This window comes from Chrysemys picta, chromosome 9 (genome assembly GCF_011386835.1).
Source record: "Chrysemys picta bellii isolate R12L10 chromosome 9, ASM1138683v2, whole genome shotgun sequence".
Taxonomy (NCBI): domain Eukaryota; kingdom Metazoa; phylum Chordata; order Testudines; family Emydidae; genus Chrysemys; species Chrysemys picta.
In genome coordinates, this window is record NC_088799.1 from 93,377,081 (window position 1) to 93,394,956 (window position 17,876).

The window sequence follows — 17,876 nt, forward strand, 5'->3', positions numbered from 1 at the left end:
ACTTCCATGTAACTTAAGCACCCCTGGATCTGCCCATCATTCAGAGGATTAAAGCCAGGGAAGCCCCAATAAACCCCGACACCAGAGCTGCGTAAAAGCGTACCAAGGAGTAGGTTTGGAAGATGCTTACGCTAGGAATGGTGTAGCACCTCAGCATTCCATCACGCAACAGACACACTGAGTGGGCACAGCCCTCATAGACATTTCACATTCAGGTATCCAGTAACTCAAAGTTAACAGTGTTTGTCAGTGAATTTCTGAAGTCAAATCTCTTCAGATCGTAGCTCAGTGTCAACTCCAGAATCTACACAGGGCCTTTCTGTTTCTTGAATTAATCAAGGGGATTGTAATTTCTAGTGTTGACACTACAGACACATTTGTTCCAGGAAACAAGCATTTGTTGATAGTTTTGTAACAGCAACTAGAGCAGTGTGGAGAAAGGAAGTTCTGTTTCACGAAGGATTTCAAGATTTCAAAATTTGGCTTCATTCCAAATTGGAAAAAAATGTCATTTCAAAATTCTCCATGAAGGAAAATTCTTTAAAAAAAAATGGTTGCAGGTCGATTGAAATGTTTTGTTTCCATTTCAACTTGCAAATATATTTTATATAACATAATGCAACATAACAACAACATTTAAAAATAGAAACAAAAAGGACATTCAGAACCAAAATGTTTTGGTGCAAAACTGTTGAAACATCGTTTCAACATCATCAGAACGTTTTCCCCTGATACAAAATTCCAGTGAAATCAACCCGATTTCACAAAGCGTTTCGAGGTTGATGGAACTGCATAGTCCAATGGAATATGGTTTCACTGAAGCTTCCCTGACCTGCTGTACTAACAAGGCAACACATGTTTGTGCCCTGTCTACACTAGCATTTACAATCATATGGCAAAAAAATCACAGGTAGACAGACTAGCCTATATACACATGCTTGGCACCAAAGAGTAGAACTAACTACACTTTTGAGGGAATAGAAACAACTCCTGGACCAGATTGTTGCTTACTAGTGTAACACATTCTTCCCAGAAACCTCAGGCCTCAGACACGTCTAATGCCCATGTGCTTTTGATCAAAAGTGAGGAGATTTAGCCCTCACACCATCTGTACATTGTTTGAAAATAGCATTATCAAGAGCACATTCCATGACCACAATATTTTCCAGACACTTGGTGGAATAAACAACACACATAAGTGGCCTCAGATGTACAGAAAGCTGTGGGTACATATCATTTTTTTTAAGCTAAGTCAGAGATCCTAATGCAAAATCTATTACTTAGGGATTTCACAGCAATTTGGGATATTCCCTAAGGGTTTGTTGGGTTCATAAGCCAAGGAAGGCATTGCATTCATCCAGTTAGTTCTCTCCTCCATGACCAGATACAATATGGCTAATATTGTGCATGACAAAGCACAGCTGAATGGATATTGACTACTGTGGGTGGATTGCAGCACATGATGGGTTTCTCAGTAAAAGTGAAGTCACACAGTGCTTCTCCATCTGAAGCATCTCACAGCCCAGCAGGCTCCATGTGGGGAATGCTGCAACTCCCAGTATGCAATGTGGCCGTGGCTATTAGTCAGGTATACAGTATTACTAGCCTGAACGGAAGATACGATTTGAGAAATGAGGGCAAATATCAGTCACATTGTATATCCTGCTCATGCACACTTGTGTTGGCTAAGCCACTTGGACACTATTTCTTGCACAGGGCCGAATTCTGATCCCACTGAAGTCAATGGAAATCTTGCTGTTGATTTCAATGGGGGAGGCAGAATTTGTTCCTCTATGACAATCTTAGGGTCAGACTGTGCATGGTAGGCACAAGGCCACCTGGACAATGTAACTGAGCTATATCACACAGCCCCTAGAAGGAGCTCTGTGAGGGCTCTCTGTACACAATCCCTGAGCTTGCTGGGGGAGTGTGCACACTACACCAACTGGGGGTAGGATGACCAGATGTCCCGATTTTATAGGGACAGTCCCGATTTTTGGGTCTTTTTCTTATATAGGCTCCTATTACCCCCCCACCCTCTGTTCCGATTTTTCACATTTGCTGTCTGGTCACCCTAGCTGGGGGATGTTGTTGTCGAGCCTCAGGCGTGTAACAATCTGGACATTCTAAATTAAAAACCAGACGTCTAAGCGTTATGTTGTTAGAACTTACCGGTAAATGTCCAAGAAGAGAGGAGACACTATCAGATACATAAATAATAATCCCGTCAGTGGTAAGTGCAATGAGAAATCCATCTAATGCCTAATGATAAAAGGCAGGAAGAAAAATAAGAATGTACCTGTACTTCAAATACAATATAGAGGTAATTTTTTTCAAAAGTGATACCTCTAACACTGCAACCAACATAAATCCATAGTGGTTCAGGATAGAAAGAATAAAAGTAATTACTAAACATGGTGCCTCATTCAGAGTCCTTCTAGCTAATTACTTTCTCATTAGCATTAATTTAACTTGCATTTTGCATCCACGGAATCTTGATTTAACATGAAGCAAGATATAGGATGTCAAATTCCTCATTCACCACCCATACAACCCTGCTGACTTCCGATTATATGTAGCAAGTTACGCAATCGTTAACCTACTGACTAACAGAGATGCCAAATACCATCCTGGTGAGCACAGGATGGAAACGACAGACAGACAGATACAGATTTACCAATTTATAGCTAAAGCCAATGAGACTTAAAATGTTATTTATTTTGCTTACACCTGTACAGCCGATTACAGAAATGATTGTTTTTCACTTTAGTTTGGTTTCTCTTTTCTCATCTACAATGGCTGCCCCTACTTCTCCCTTGCTGGACGACTGTATCTCTGATGTATAAATAGCATGTGTAAGCTCTACTGAGTTAGCAGGGCCCCGAAGCATTTGAGCTTACATGATGGGGAACTCAGCACTGGCGCTGAAGTTCTCTTTCCCTTCATTCTGAGTCAGTGTGTTTCCTTCCTGTATTACTAGTCCAGGCCCCTATTCTTCTAGGACAGCTATCAAGGTCAGGAATGTTTTATCTCCAGTCAGCACAACAAACAAAGCAATCTCTTCCAATGCCAATGCTAATGATGCTCTGTAGTTTAGTTCACAGGCAGCAGAGATGGGTGGTGCAGGTATCCTCCATTCCCCCTTCCCCGATCACCTCTCCTCCTCACTCACTCTGCCCTGGCTCAAGCATGAAGAGCAACAGAGACTTGAAAATAAAAGTCCCAAACTGTCTCAGCACAGATTAGCTTTGTGACTAAAAAGCAAACCAGTACACGGTGTGATACAGCCACACAGAGTGAGAGCTATTACAAACTCCTCCCCCTGCCATCTCGCAGGCTGGTGTCTGTTTTGATTAAACCCGAATGAACTAACTTGTTTGGTGAGAGCAACTCCCGGAAAGAATGAACAGACTTTTCCAAGGAGGTCACTCATGACATCCTGATGAAAAGGAATAACCAAGACACTGCAATGCCGCCCAGCATACACCCTTATTCTGGTGCAACTGGCTTCTCCCCCACACTGGATTTGCCACCTGTTCAAAGCCAGACCTGGTGGATCGTAACAGAAAGTTGTTTATCATCTGTAAACAATATACGGGGCATCATCTTATTATTCTGGGTTGTACAACAGGGACCTGCCCCAGGACGGAGGCTTCCAGACCATAACACAAACAATAACGGTAATAGTAATAATCTGATGGCAGTCAATGCTCTCCAGGAACGAGCTGTGTCGTCTCAGTACTTGCTAGTGGATGCAATGACCGAGAGATGAAAGGCACCGTACCTCTGAGCTCGCCACTCCCCCACCCTCAGAAATCTTTCATTTCTTCTTACCTCTAACATCAACTGGGTGAACTCCTCATTGCTAAGAAACGAAGGCTTCCAGTCTTGTCTAATCTCACCGGCCTCGGTCTGTGCTGTGATTTCTTAAAGAGAAAATACCAGAAAAGCAACAGGACCCACGTCAACTGGATTGTTTTTCATTTTTGAGGGAGCGCTAGATTTTTCACAAGGAATAATCTCCTCTTATATGGAAGTCTCAGCTCCAGCAGCGTACGAATGTCATTGGGGAGATCAAGAAAAGGGGAAGACATAAAGGAGGCGGAAAAGGAGGTGTGAGAATAATTTTAAAAAGAAGATCGGGGCCCAAATTCTGCGGTCAGTTAAGTCAGTGTAAATCAGAGTAATCCCCTCAGAGCCCACGGGGTTACTCCAGATTCACAGTGGCGTCGTAGACAGCAATATTTGACCTCAAATCTGAAATTACCTACTAAGAGCCCACAGGAGGGGGAATTACTCAATTCATGGTGCTATATGCAACATAGGCGGCCACCTGGGGCATCCCTTAGCACTTGCTTGGCCAGATGCCAGCTGTCCCTTGTTCATATGAGTGTTTGACATGCTCCATGAAGCTCCAAGCAACAGAATACGGAACTACCTTTCCCCTACGCTACCCAAGGCTCTTCTGCTGCCCTGGCCTGGTAGCCACTGGCCAACTCTGCTTTGTTTGGGGGCATGTCTTACACTGTGAAGGAGCCAGGAGACAGCCCTGAAGCAAGTCATCTGGTGCTCTCCCCTATTAACACAGGGAAGCAGGTTCAGGAAAAATGAGACTTGGGGGTTTGTGGGGAAGCAGGAGAATGAAAGAAAGGGGTGGGAGTCAGGAGAACGCAAACAGCAAAGGGGCCATGGGGAGGAAGAGATACGGGTGCAAAGAGAGCTAGGTTGTGGGGAGAGACTGGGCAACAGATCACATAGCCAGGGCTAGGCCATCTGGGAAACAGGGGAGAGATGGACAACTGGGACACAGAATCTGGCAGAGCAGCGAGGGAGAGATGAGGAAGAGCAAAGAGGACTGAAGGCAGAGCAGAAGAGGCAACGGGATGGTGCAAGAAGGGAGCAAGGAATTAGATAATGTAGAGTGGGGAGCAAGGGATAGGGAGAGCAAACCAAGAGATGCAAGGGAATACGGAGGGCAGGGGTGGGACTAGAGCTCTGTAGTTAGACACACTGCTAGGCTCTGGCCTAGAGCTGCACATTACAACCACGCCCCTTTTCAAGTGCTTTGTGGTTTAACCCTGCATCAGAGAATTCAACCTCCTCTGAAGGCCGACTCCGGCTATTACCTCTTGCTCTGCTCACCGCTCACACTGTTTTGCAGCTCAGTGTCCCTGTTCTCCCCGGAAATAAAGCGCTGGCCAGCTGCTCTCTGACTCCCTCAGCAATTCTCACACACCTTTTGGAGGGCAGTAAGCACGGGCTGAGCACTATCCAATACCTTTCTGTTTCTGTAAGAAGTCAATGGTCCTCTGCAATATTGTGGACTTGTCCATCTTGAGAGGGTGGCCATGACCCTGCAGCATCGTGCAGAGCTCTTTGATGAGGACATTGAACTGATCTCGCCTTTTCTTTTCAGATTTGTTGCGTGATGCCCTGGTTGATCAAAACACAAACACCATTAAGGAAAGCAAGGGGTGACTGTCTCGATCCTGCAAGGTCCTGAGAGGCTCCGGCCCAGCAGAGCACGGCAGTACACGCTTAACTTAAAGTCCTATTGGCTTCAATGGGTCTACTCCTATGCTTAAAGCTAAGCATGCGCTTGAGAACTTTGCTGGAGTGCTCAGCATCTCACAGCAGAATCAAGCTCACAAAGAACAAGGAATGTCTGAAGGTTTGAAAAACCACTGATATTCTTTGGAGTGAATACGTTTATTTACTTAGGCAGGGTTTTGGTTGGTTGGTTTCAGGGCCCGCTCCAGGCACTAGCCCAGCAAGCAGGTGCTTGGGGCGGCCAACGGAGAGGGGCGGCACATCCAGCTCTTTGGCGGCGGGTCCCTCAGTCCCTCTCGGAGTGAAGGACCAGCCGCCGAATTGCCGCCGAAGACTGAAGCAGCGGTGGTAGAGCAGATCGCGATCGCGGCTTTTTTTTTTTTTTTTTTTTTTTGCTGCTTGGGGCGGCAAAACCTCTGGAGCTGGCCCTGGTTGGTTTTGAGTGGGGTTTTTTGAAAAGAGGTGGTCATTTGGTATACGCTCGAGCTGTGTGAATAGCAGGCTTTTTGGTTTGCTGCCAATTTAAAATAAATAGTTTAAATATTGCTTTGGGTTAAACCAAAACCAATTGTTTCAATTTTTCAGCAAATCGAAAAGTTGGAAAAAACGTAACATTTTTTGTGGTGACAAAATCAAAACGTTTCATTTCAATTTTGACCTTTTTAAAAATAAAAATAAATTGTTTTTTAAAATAAAATCAAAGAAAATTTTGAAAAGTCGTTTCAAACTGAAAAATTGAAATGTTTCACTTTCTCCAAATTTTGGGGGTATTTTTGACTGAAACAATTCCATGAAATTGACATGAATTTACAAAACATTTTGATGTCACCAATCTGTATTTTTCACTGACAAAAAACTTTCATGTGAAAAATGTCACTCAGTTCCAATATATGCATTATTTTCAAAGGGCTCTCCAACTGGCCTCTAAGATTGCAGTCACGACTGTGTCTGCAGATCGTTTTCTGAGTAGTTTCTTCATGACTGGTTTTTTTGCATTATGTGTGCCAAAATGGGTGAGATACCTATTTCCTGGTTTCTGCATACCAGTATAACATGCATACACAAGTTTTGTGCCCAGAAAAACCTGGCTGTGAAAAAACTGCACAAAATTGAGGCCACGCAATAGTTTGAAAATCTGAACTGAGTAGAAACGTGATGCACAAAGAAACCACACACCAACTTCCAACCTGCCTTAATAATGGTTAAGAAGGTTTCAATAAAGTTTTCCCCTTTGTTAAAATCAGTAGTAAAACAGGAAGCATACCCATGTGCAATTTCTTCCATAAGGTTCCTTTCCATGCTAGTATCACAAATGACCCGACTTTGCAGCAGGCGGACACTGACAGCACTAGTTGCAATTAAAATCTTTGACAAGTTTATTCATGTCGCCAAGTGCTCCTGCTCGTGGGATCTGGAATGGGTATTTTATAGAAAGCCCATCTAGGTTCAGATTTGAAAGCAAACACCCCACACCAGATTTGGGGTGTGTCTCAGACCCAGTGTTTTCATTCGGGCCCATTTGTATTGTCCAAAGACCAATTAGAAAGGTAATAGTTTTATTAAGAGAGATGAATTCTCACCCAGGATTAAGCTGGAACCTCCTCTAAACTTCAGAGAGAAATCATCCTCCAACAAGATACTAAACCCAACCAGTGAAAACCCCGACCAGGAGCACTGAATCATCACAACAAACAGTAAACTGGATGATCAATGATCCCGAGGGCAAGACAATATAACCTAGCAATCTCTGAAAGCTGATTAGCCTTTTCTTGGGCGTCAGCTGCACCACTGGGTGATGAAAAAGGCTGCGTATTTGTCCCTGCGCCAACTCTGACATATAAAGAATGCAATCTTGCTCCAGTGAACTCAATGGGATTTTTGCCTTTGAAACCCACAGTAGCCGACTGGGGCCCCAGAAAGCATTCCAATCACAATGCAAGCAAATCTTGTTACATTGCCACATACGAGAGGGATTTAACGCACACCCCTTCCAGTGCTCTGTACGTCCATCCATACCTCTTTGCCCTGTCCTTCTCATCTTCATCCATCAGCTCGTTTACACAACACAGGGTTCTGGAAGGAAAAAGCAGCATTTACCTCCTTTAACACCCAGGAAACATTGTCCAATTACACTGATGCTGACAAGTCAGAAGCCTTGACTCTAATGCCCAAAACAATTAAAATCCAGGATATTCATTTAGTTTCTATCTTCCCTTTCCCCACCCTCCCCTACTTTATGGTGCTTTTCTTTTTACACTGTATATTCAGCATTTAGAAGCGATGTTTGGATATCAACTCAAAATATACAGTAATACTTTTGTGCAATGGAAAAATGATAAAACACGCTATAGGGCAAATTCTGCCCAGCGACTTGCATGTTTATCTGAGTGCAAGGTGCCTGGGGGCAAATCAATAAACTTATATTTTGCAAACTTAAAAAATGAGAGCCAGTTTCAGCATAGGGTCCTTGCCAGTCCGTGCTAGCACAAGTTCCTGTTGCTGGTCAATCCACCAGGACGGAACTGCAGTGGTGGAAACCTCCCTTGCAGAGGAAGGATGGGAGAGCGGAATATGGAGCCAGTGTTGTCCAGGAAGGAAGCGGCATTAGGCAACACTAGGACATGATGAAGCCTGCCAAAGGATTCAAAGGCCATTGAGTAAATGCAAACACTTGCACTGATTTGGATCAGGCTCCTCGTGTATCACCTCAGCAGCCTCCTGGGGTGCAGGGAAGTGAAACTGGTACCTCTCTGCACTAGCTGAGGTGAATCTGGGCCGCAGCCTTTATTTTATTCAAAGTTCTTTCACTGCACAGGTAAGGGCAACAGTGAAGAGCAACTCCCCTCAAGAGCACTCTGCTCTTGAGTCCGATAAAGTGATGGAAAATTTAACACAACAAGGGCAACTTCTTAACTGGCAATTTGCTTTCTGTGACTCAGATTGGCCAATCCGGATCCAGTCACGTTCCAGATCTGTCAAACGGGCAGAGGCAGACAATCCAGCCACAATCATTCCACACCCTTAATCTCCCAGAGACTGCCTTGCCAGGTCACAGCCCGCCTAAGAGAGCTCCAAAACCAGTCCCCAAATTGACTGGAATCTATGCCTGTCATTAACTTTAGCAGCCAATCAGAGTCCACGGTGCTAACGAGCACTTTCACTGGCAAGCCCCTGGCAACACACCCAGTGCCCCAGGAACAATCTTGATTGGACAGATCCAAATATTTTCCCCTGCTGCTGCATGCCAGCTCCAACCCCAAATGACTTAATAGCTATAAAAGTTGCACAAAATAGAGCTGCCCAGAGCTGACAGGAAAAGCGCACGACTGGCTTTTCAAAAGATGATGCCTAAATTAAAGGCTTTCCAGAGGTTTTCCAACTCCGCTTAGCCTCCTCTCTCCCGACCCCTCACCTCAAGGGGCAAACTGGGCAAAGGAAATGAACTGAAGGATTCCTTTCTTCCCAAAAGGTGAGGGCGCATCAAAGGAAGGGCAGGGTTCCAGATCAGATAGTGCACCTGAGCGCACATAACCGAATCAGAAATTACCTGCTAGATTCATCAGTGCAGACTGACAGGGGAAGATAAGCACTTCTTATCACCGTGTAAATAGAGATGGCAAAATTAATCCTTACAGGGAGAACAAATTTTAATTAACCCACAACTGTACTCAGACTAGCAAGCAACAGCTACGAAAAGCTGAAAACACTCTATTGCACTTCCTTAAGAATATGCTCCTTGTTAACCTGTCAAAGCTCAGCAAAGCCTCAAAGAGCTAAAGATTTTGGGCCATGTTCTGGGCTGATTTATACCACATGCAACTCGCCTAAGCCCAGTTACCCAGAGTGGAAGGCAGTGCAGAACTTGGCCTGTTTGTTCCATACAACCTCATGGGCTTCTTGGGCTCATGAAACACTCATTTTGGGCTATTTAGAGACATTCCATGGGCGCCAAAGGGCTTTGAAGGGAAGGGAAGCACTGCAGAGTTTAGCACCATATTACAATATACTTTTATCTTTACATCCAATACATTTTCAGCTACATCTCCTCTTGCAATAGCATTTCTTGGATTTGGACACCACCGATCTTTCCTTTGCCCGCTATTTTTCATGGAATTACACTTGTCTTAGCGTACGTACACACACGCACACACGCTTTAAGTTTTTAATTCGTGCATTTTCTCTGTGTTTCCTGGTTGTGTAATGGTATTACTATGCCATTTTCTTTCAACCATTAACTTATATGCAATTGTAACCCACATACCTCCTGGGTGTGGTGCTCTGCCCCATGTAGTGGCACTGAGACCACTGAGAGAGAGATTGATGAGTCTGCTCTACAGCCATAGCTAACAGTCAGTTGGCTTTTAGCTCAAGCAGAAGAGGATCCCGCACAGAGGTCTCAGGTTCAATCCCGCCTGTCGACGACTAGGATCTGGTGGCGTTACAAGTGCCCACTTGTAACACCAACAGACTCCAGTCGTCGGCAGGGAGGATCAAACCTGGGACCGCAGTGCATGAGCCTCGACTGCATGAGCTAAAAGCCATATGGCTGTTAGCAAAGGCTGTAGAACAGACTCATTAATCTCTCTCTCTAAATGGTCTCGATGGGACAGAACACCACACCCAGGAGTTGTGTGGGTTACACAATGAATCCTCTCATGTAAATCAAGCACTATTTGGCCTCATTAATCTTTTTCTTTTCTTTCTGTGTTTCAATAGATTTTTTATGGAAGTTGGTGCTTCCGATGAATCTCTCTTTTCTACCAAGGCCACATGACTAAAGCTCAGGTAAATGATCGCAAAGGTGAGTTGGAAGCAGCACAGGAGCTCTTGGTTCTTCAACGGCTCCCACGTGGGTTCCAGAAGAGTTTGGACATGTAAAAAGGGGACAGTTGCTTCCTACCTGTTGACCAGTAAAACAGCATAAACACAGACCCCGAAAGAGGATTTTTCCCTCTCTTACTGGCAAGAGACACATCTGTATTTGTAACTATCTAGGAGGATGTGGGAGGCGGGAAGGAGAGGGGACTGAAAAGGCGCTCCCCAGAGGTCATGGGCCGGGATTCCTCAGGAATCTGTTTGGACTGGTTTTTAGCTAAACTGTCTGACACACAGGATGGGAAAAAGTTGCACCAAAACAGTGAAGTTCAAGACAGTTTATGGTGTGTTCTTGTGACAGAGTCACGACTCCGAGTATATTTTATATCTGCTTTACTCATTCTTCTGGCCAAAACTCTGCCCTCGGATCTCCATGTTCATCTTCCACTGAAGTCAATGCGAGCGATAAATAATCATCCAAAGTTAGAATTGGACCCCTCCAGTATTGCTTTCTATTCCTTTTACATTATTATCACCTCTCCAATTGCTTTTGAGATAAATGCTAATGAGCTCTTTGTGCTCCCTTTTAAGTCAAAGATTTTAATTACTTTAATTCTCCAAGACTCTTTTCTTTTCTCCACATCATCTCATTGTCCATCTGCAAGGCACATCATTTCTCAATTACCCAATTTTGTCAAATTCTGTCTTCTTTCTGCGAGCGCATTGATAGCCCCCACAACAGGAGCACTAATATCTCTGGAGTACTAGGAGTTGACACTTTCCTTGTTTCAAAGGACACATGTTCTCATGAAAAAAAAACAAAAAACCTATGAGTACAGCTGAACTCTCGATAATTTCAGGGTCATCATCAACAACAAGGAGCATTTGCTGGCTTACCAAATGCAAAGAATATTTAATCCAGCCACGCTGTTCAAATGGACAGCTCTGTGCCATAGCCTCATGGTTGTTACTGTTGTTCTTATTATCACTGAGCCCGGAGAATTGATTCGAGACGCAGTAACAAACTCCTGACGTTACCAATTCAGTATAAATTGGCAAAAAAGGAAGGTGAATGAATGACGATGCCTATAGGTTGGGTATGTGAAAAAACGAACAGTTTGTTCATGGTTCGTATTAATTAAAAGTATTTTGACGAGAAGGAGACACAACTATGAGGCTGGTCCGAGCGCTGATATGGCTGCTGCTCTAGGCGTGTGTAACTCAAGTATCTTGAGAAAAGCAGATGAGAAAGATTTGGGGATTGAAAATATGGGGCCGCTGCTGAATACCATGAGTGACACAGGCAGAAAGCCAATGATATTAAGATATTGTGGGCATGCACTGAATGGGGGTGGGGGTGGGGATGTCTATGAATAAACTGAGGCAATAGGCCAAGTTCCAGTTCATTGGTGCCAAATTCACTTATGTCACTAGGTTTGCACTGAGAATTTAGCTCAGCGAACTTGTAATATTGTGGCTACATCTCAAGAGGAATCAAAGACCTCCTGAAGAATAGGAGATCACGAGAAAACCATTCAAGGCTTATGTGGAGTTATTTCAGTATGAAGTGCTTTAATAATCTTACGATGGCTAGTTTTATTCCAATTTCCAGTTGGGAACACATACTTCCAGGACACACAGACAAAACTTTATGCATCTCCTACGTTTATAATGAAACAACAGTGAAACTGCAGCTGAAAGCACAACCTACATAACAATCATCAGTACTATGGGTCTGATACTCCTTATCTTCACTTACATCATCTTTACACCAGTGTAACTGCTTTTACTTCAATGGAATTATTCCTGATTTATCCTGGCACGAGAGGAGAATGAGGCTACGATGTATTTACGTTCTCCTGCTGATCTATAAATAGTACCGTACTTCTACTCTTAGCTGAAATTGCTTATATCTCCATTAATTTTATTTTTGTAAACTGGCTTAGAGACTAGTCCTCCAGAAATATGAGCCACCCAGAAATTCTCCTCACGTTCAAGCATTTTGGAGCTATATGTGCATATTATTTTTAATAGCGAGAAAAGGTTTTATTCCCTTTGAATAACTTTGGGGGACCAAAAAACGGGGTCGGAATAGGGTGGTGGTGGATTTTACTCAAATTTTCCAAAACATGTTACTTTGGGCTGAGACCACAAATAGAAAAATTCAGCCAAAATGGAGAATTTTCCCAAGTCATGAATCAAACCAAAGGATTATAAGGAAGTCTGACCATAACTTTAACTACAGTGTTGATGAGCAAGTGAATGCCATTCTGTGCAATGTCAGTTATCTCTGTGGAGATGTTTTCATCAGCCTCCACTGGTGACCATCTTCCTCATCAGCCTTAACAGCTGAGTAAAGAGAAGCTTCTTAATCAGCAATAATACCTAGCTCCTACATAGCACTTTTCATCAGTATATCTCAATGCACTTTAAAAAGGAGATGAGTATCATTATCCCCAGGCTATAGATGGGGAAACTGAGGCACAGGGTGAGCGGTTACTTGCCCAAGTTCATCCAGCAGGACAGTGGCAGAGAATAGACCCCACTTCTCCTGAGTCATAAGAACATAAGAATCGCCATACTGGATCAGATCAAAAGGTCCATCTAGCCCAGTATCCTGCCTTCTGACAGTGGCCAATGCCAGGTGCCCCAGAGAGAATGAACAGAACAGGTAATCATCAAGTGATCCATCCTGTCGCCCATTCCCAGCATTCCCAGTCCAAGTGCAGTGCTCTACCCACAGATACTTTATGTAACTGTCTGTTAACACCTATCAAGCCTGAATTAGGAATCATGCACTCCAATCTATACCACTACAAAGTGGAGGTGACAAATCTATCAAGTTAGCTTTGTATATCCACCTTGCACACGCATAAATGACTATACAAGCTCCAAGGGTCTGCAGAATGAGGCTCCATGTGCCTATCCTTATGGGATACAGTCAACGATGGTGAGAGATCGTTTGAATCAACAAGAGATTTGGACAGCAAACGGTGAAAGAAAATAAGAGTCTAAAAATCAATACAAATGTCTTAACAGTAAAGGCTATGGAAGAATGAATGTTAACAGACACACACAACAGCTTTTTGCATGATGCAGCAGAATGGTGAGCGTAAAAAGACCTACCATAAAGAGTACACTTAAAGACAAAATATTCTTAACTGGATTAAGCACTTCAGAGCTACATTTAGTCCTAAGTGCTCTTTGTCTTGTTGTAAGATGGAGCTAAATATAGTACTCAGAATACTTAAGAATAGTGTCATAGGGGTTATGGCCACTCTTAATGGTGGAAGACTAGCAGCAGTAGGTTTGCATATAAGCGTGTTTTAAATAGTTACAGATAGAACAACAAAGCAGACAGTCTCTACGCAAAAGAATAAATGACATCAGGAATCATAACATTCAAAAACCAGTTGGAGAACACTTCAATCTCTCTGGTCACTCAATAACAGACGTAAAAGTGGCAATTCTTCAACAACAAAAACTTCAAAAACAGACTCCAATGTGAAACTGCAGAACTGGAATTAATTTGCAAACTGGACACCATCAGATTAGGCCTGAATAAAGACTGGGAGTGGCTGGGTCATTACAAAACCTAAACCTATTTTCCCCAATACTAATTTCCCCCTACTGTTACTCACACCTTCTTGTCAACTGTCTGAAATGGACCACTCTCATTACCACTTCAAAAGTTATCTTTCCTCCCTTCATATCCTGCTGTTAAGTGAATTGTCTCGTTAGACTCACCTCCCACTTGGTAAGGCAACTCCCACACTTTCATGTATTTATACCTGCTCCTGTATTTTCCACTTCATGCATCTGATGAAGTGGGTTCTAGCCCATGAAAGTTTATGCCCAAATAAATTTGTTAGTCTCTAAGGTGTCACAAGGACTCCTCGTTATTTTTGCTGATACAGACTAACACTCTGAAATCTTTTACTTTAACTGTATTAATAGTCAGAGGAATTAAGATTTGTTGATGGCCAACTGAATAGCCTCTCCTGAAACACTCCGAAAGATTCTAGAACCATTCAGTATCCTGCCTGATTGCAAGAATGCAGCAAAGAGATGGAACAGCTTGTCATCAGTCCCAACTATTTCTTATTTTTCCCCATCCAAGGTATGTGCTGGTAAGTTACCCAGCAGAGAAATGTGGATTTCATCAGTCTTGCAGCCCTCAGAGGGGAAGAAGGTCCCCCTGCCCCAGTCGTCTCTCCCCAATATCAGCAGGAGAGTTTAAAAAACCGAGATAGCATTTTTAAGGGTAAATTGCATTTTAGACCCGTCAGTCTTCAGAGTGTTTAAAGTAGTGTCAAGGGTTACAAAAAGGGGAATGGGGTATGACAATCTTAATAGGATAAAGGGACTCAGTAGCTCAATGAATAGTTGAAATGCTGTTTCATGCTACTGGCAATATTCTCGCAAAATCCTCCCCACCCTGCCCAAAAAATGAACATCCCTTTGCTTCACAGAAGTAAAAAAACATCTCTGCATGTCTGAATTCAGGAGACATCTGGATCTGTGGGCCTTTGATTGCAGAAATGTATATTTACTTGTCTACTGCAAATCAGCAATTAATATAACCCACAAGGGCAAAGTATAATATCAACTTGAAAATTACTGTTTCCTGTTAATGGAACACTAGGTCAAATAAGGATGTCCCTACAAACATCTTCTGGTTGGGATTTTATGCTTTGATCCTCCAAATGCTTATGCATGTGCTTAATTTTAAGCACCTGATTAGTTCTATTCTTCTTCAACGCTTAGCTGAATGGTCGGCCGTAGCAATTATTGGCCATTTGGTCTGTTCCTGTGCACTGCAAGGGCTTGACGGCCCCAGAGTCCAACATCGGAACAGACTTGAGTTAGTTTCACTGAACTCGTGATAAAGCCTACCTTAGGGCCCAATCCTGCAAAAATTAACCGCATGCATTGTGAGTAGTTCCTTGACTTCAGTGGCACTAGTCACAGTGTGTAAGGCTAAGCTCCTATGTAAGTCTTTGCAGGATCAGGACCTTAGGTAGTATTTACCACGTTAGAGAAGCATTAGCATTCTCAAATATACACTGGAGAAAGAGATTTTGTTTATTACAATGTGCCCATGTAAATAATAGAAAGACAAGGTGGACAAGGTAATATCTGGTATTGGACAAATTCTGTTGGTGAAAGAGACAAGCTTTTGAGCTTACACAGAGCAGTTCTTCAGTTCCTCACCCACCTCGTCTCTCTAATATCCTGGGACCAACACAGCTACAACACAGCATACATGTAAATAATGTGTGAGCTTGGTCTCAAATTCTGGGTGCAGAGCTTTCTAGCACAATGTGGTGCTACAATAAATAAGAGAGTTGATGGCATTCTCCAGCAACAGGTTTTATATGGTTCATTCTTCTTGAGGCAACAGGAGGGAATGACTGTGGTTGACAGCTAAACAACTGATTTAATTTTTAAAAGGCTGAATTTAACTTTTTCAGTAAAATGTTACAGATTCAATTATGCCGTGTGAATGTCAATGACATTTGAAAACCAAACAGTGCTTCATCATCTCTATGGTTGTTTAGCACAAAAAGTAGTCATCACTATGGAGTTTACCTGTCGGAGCGTTAAAATTGGCTGCCTGCCATTTGCAGATTCCTGCAGCTGTAACCAGCCTCTTGCCAATCACAGAAGACTTTTAGGGCTGGCCAAAGTGGAGATCCCCCTTCGTCGGGCAGCAGCAGAGGCAGAAGGCTCTCTCTCTCTCTTTTCACTATGAGGTCTGATATTCCGAAAGACATTCACCCATCACTGAGACACACAATTCCGAAAAGCACATGGCCCACTAACCTAATGCCACAACCAACAGCAAGCAGCAATTTGACACAAGTCTCTTCAGAAACATTACCCCATGGCCTCTCCTCTGGCCCCAACACAACTATGGGATGCTTTCCAGAGAGATACATTGAAATGCAAGGCAAAAAAATGTAGGATTAAAATGAATGCCACTAATCCAAATGAAATGGAGCACAGAGACACCAACTTTCTTTTTTTATCATTATTTCATTCTCTCCTTCAGCTTCCCTGTATCTTTCCGTTCATTTCCATCTATTGTTTTCTCCACTATTCCTGTCCTCCGTGTCTCTTTTTATCCTCTTATTGACATTTTGTAAAAACATTTTTATTAGCAAATTCCACAGTACTGCCCCTTCCTATATGCTGTTCTCTCCCTGTTCCCATTAGCTCTTGTCTCTCACCTGCCCTCCTCCCTCCTGTGGTCTCTCCCACTTTCTTCTTGGTTCACTCTCTTTGTGCTTGTTCTCCTCTCCTCCTTTTCCTGGGTATCTGCCTTCTTCACCTATCTCCATTCCAGGATGACCGAGACAGATATCCCACTAAAAAAGCAGCTGATGTCCTGCTCACTCTATTCCGTGGGGTCTAACACCTGATCTAACCTGTGGCATCAGTATTCAGCTGTATGTCATCAATGGAGATATATCAATAAGAAATATCAGTATAAGTAGGACTGTAGGGGGCAGGGGAACAAACACCTGTGCAAAATTCACGTTGCAAGAAAAACAAATAAGAGTTCTGATTCTGTACTGTTGTTAGTTTTTCGTAACTGAGGTAATTGGAACTGTTGCTACTCTGGTGGATCAGGATTTAAATGTAACTTGTTACCTGTGACAGCTTTCTGGCTACATTCATTATGACAATAACACTCTGAAGTGGCTTCTAAGAGGTGACCAAAGAAAATGGATCAGACAAAACAATCAAAGGCTGTTTTGGAACACAGTGTTTCAAAACAGAATTGAAATGAAAGATACGGAGATACACAACTGTGGAGTTTTTTTCCAGTATATGCTGTTGTCTGACAATAAAAAGAAAAAAAGAGACTAGAAATATTAATAGACACACTTGAAAAGAAAAGAAGATTAGATGAGCATTGAGTTCTGGGGGACTTTAGATCCTGAGGAAAACAACTGGGCAACCTTGTTTTGCTACACTAATTGACCAAGCCTTGGTAGAGGCACAATAGTGGAGCAATCATTTAAAGTATTTCCAGGGTTTCTGGTATTTATTTTTCAGTTCTATCAATTTGTCTAATACCTTCCTAAAATTCTGAAAATGTGTCAGGAGGCAAAACTGCTGATTCAAACTCCTAGAGTAGCACAAAACTATACTGTAATTCCACTGGCGTATACTGTCACCGGATGGAAACGTGTGCAAACTGTACCCTCACCTCCACCCCCAGGTCCTCTTAGATGAGCTCCTCAGTTCACTGGAGGCCACTCTGACTGACAGCGAGACGATATATCTGTGTTGCACTATCAGATGATAATGGCACCGGCACCATTAACAAACATCCACTTCTCCAAAGTCAGCACTTCGACAGGAAGTTGAGTCTCCACATCTTGATTCTTGGACAGGTAATGACAGCCAAGTTCCAGATCCCTAACCAAAGCCTGAGCTCAGCACAGTAAACTCCTCAGGGATACGAGGGAAAACTGGGGCACAGAGAGGGGAAGTGACTT

At 43.1% G+C, this 17,876-nt stretch overlaps 1 protein-coding gene across 5 annotated transcripts in view; it reads right to left on the reverse strand.

The window, feature by feature from the left end:
* Nucleotides 1-17,876, reverse strand: part of PASD1 (PAS domain containing repressor 1) — a 78,773-nt gene that overhangs the window by 40,097 nt on the left and 20,800 nt on the right. For all 5 annotated transcript variants that reach the window (XM_065556701.1, XM_065556698.1, XM_065556703.1 and 2 more), the window contains exons 2-5: nt 7,567-7,623; nt 5,279-5,433; nt 3,835-3,926; nt 2,173-2,262 (exon numbers count right to left, since the gene is read on the reverse strand). In XM_065556701.1, the coding sequence (XP_065412773.1) occupies nt 2,173-2,262; nt 3,835-3,926; nt 5,279-5,433; nt 7,567-7,598 (369 nt within the window). In that variant the 5' untranslated portion in view covers nt 7,599-7,623. The remainder of the gene's footprint in view (nt 1-2,172; nt 2,263-3,834; nt 3,927-5,278; nt 5,434-7,566; nt 7,624-17,876) is intronic.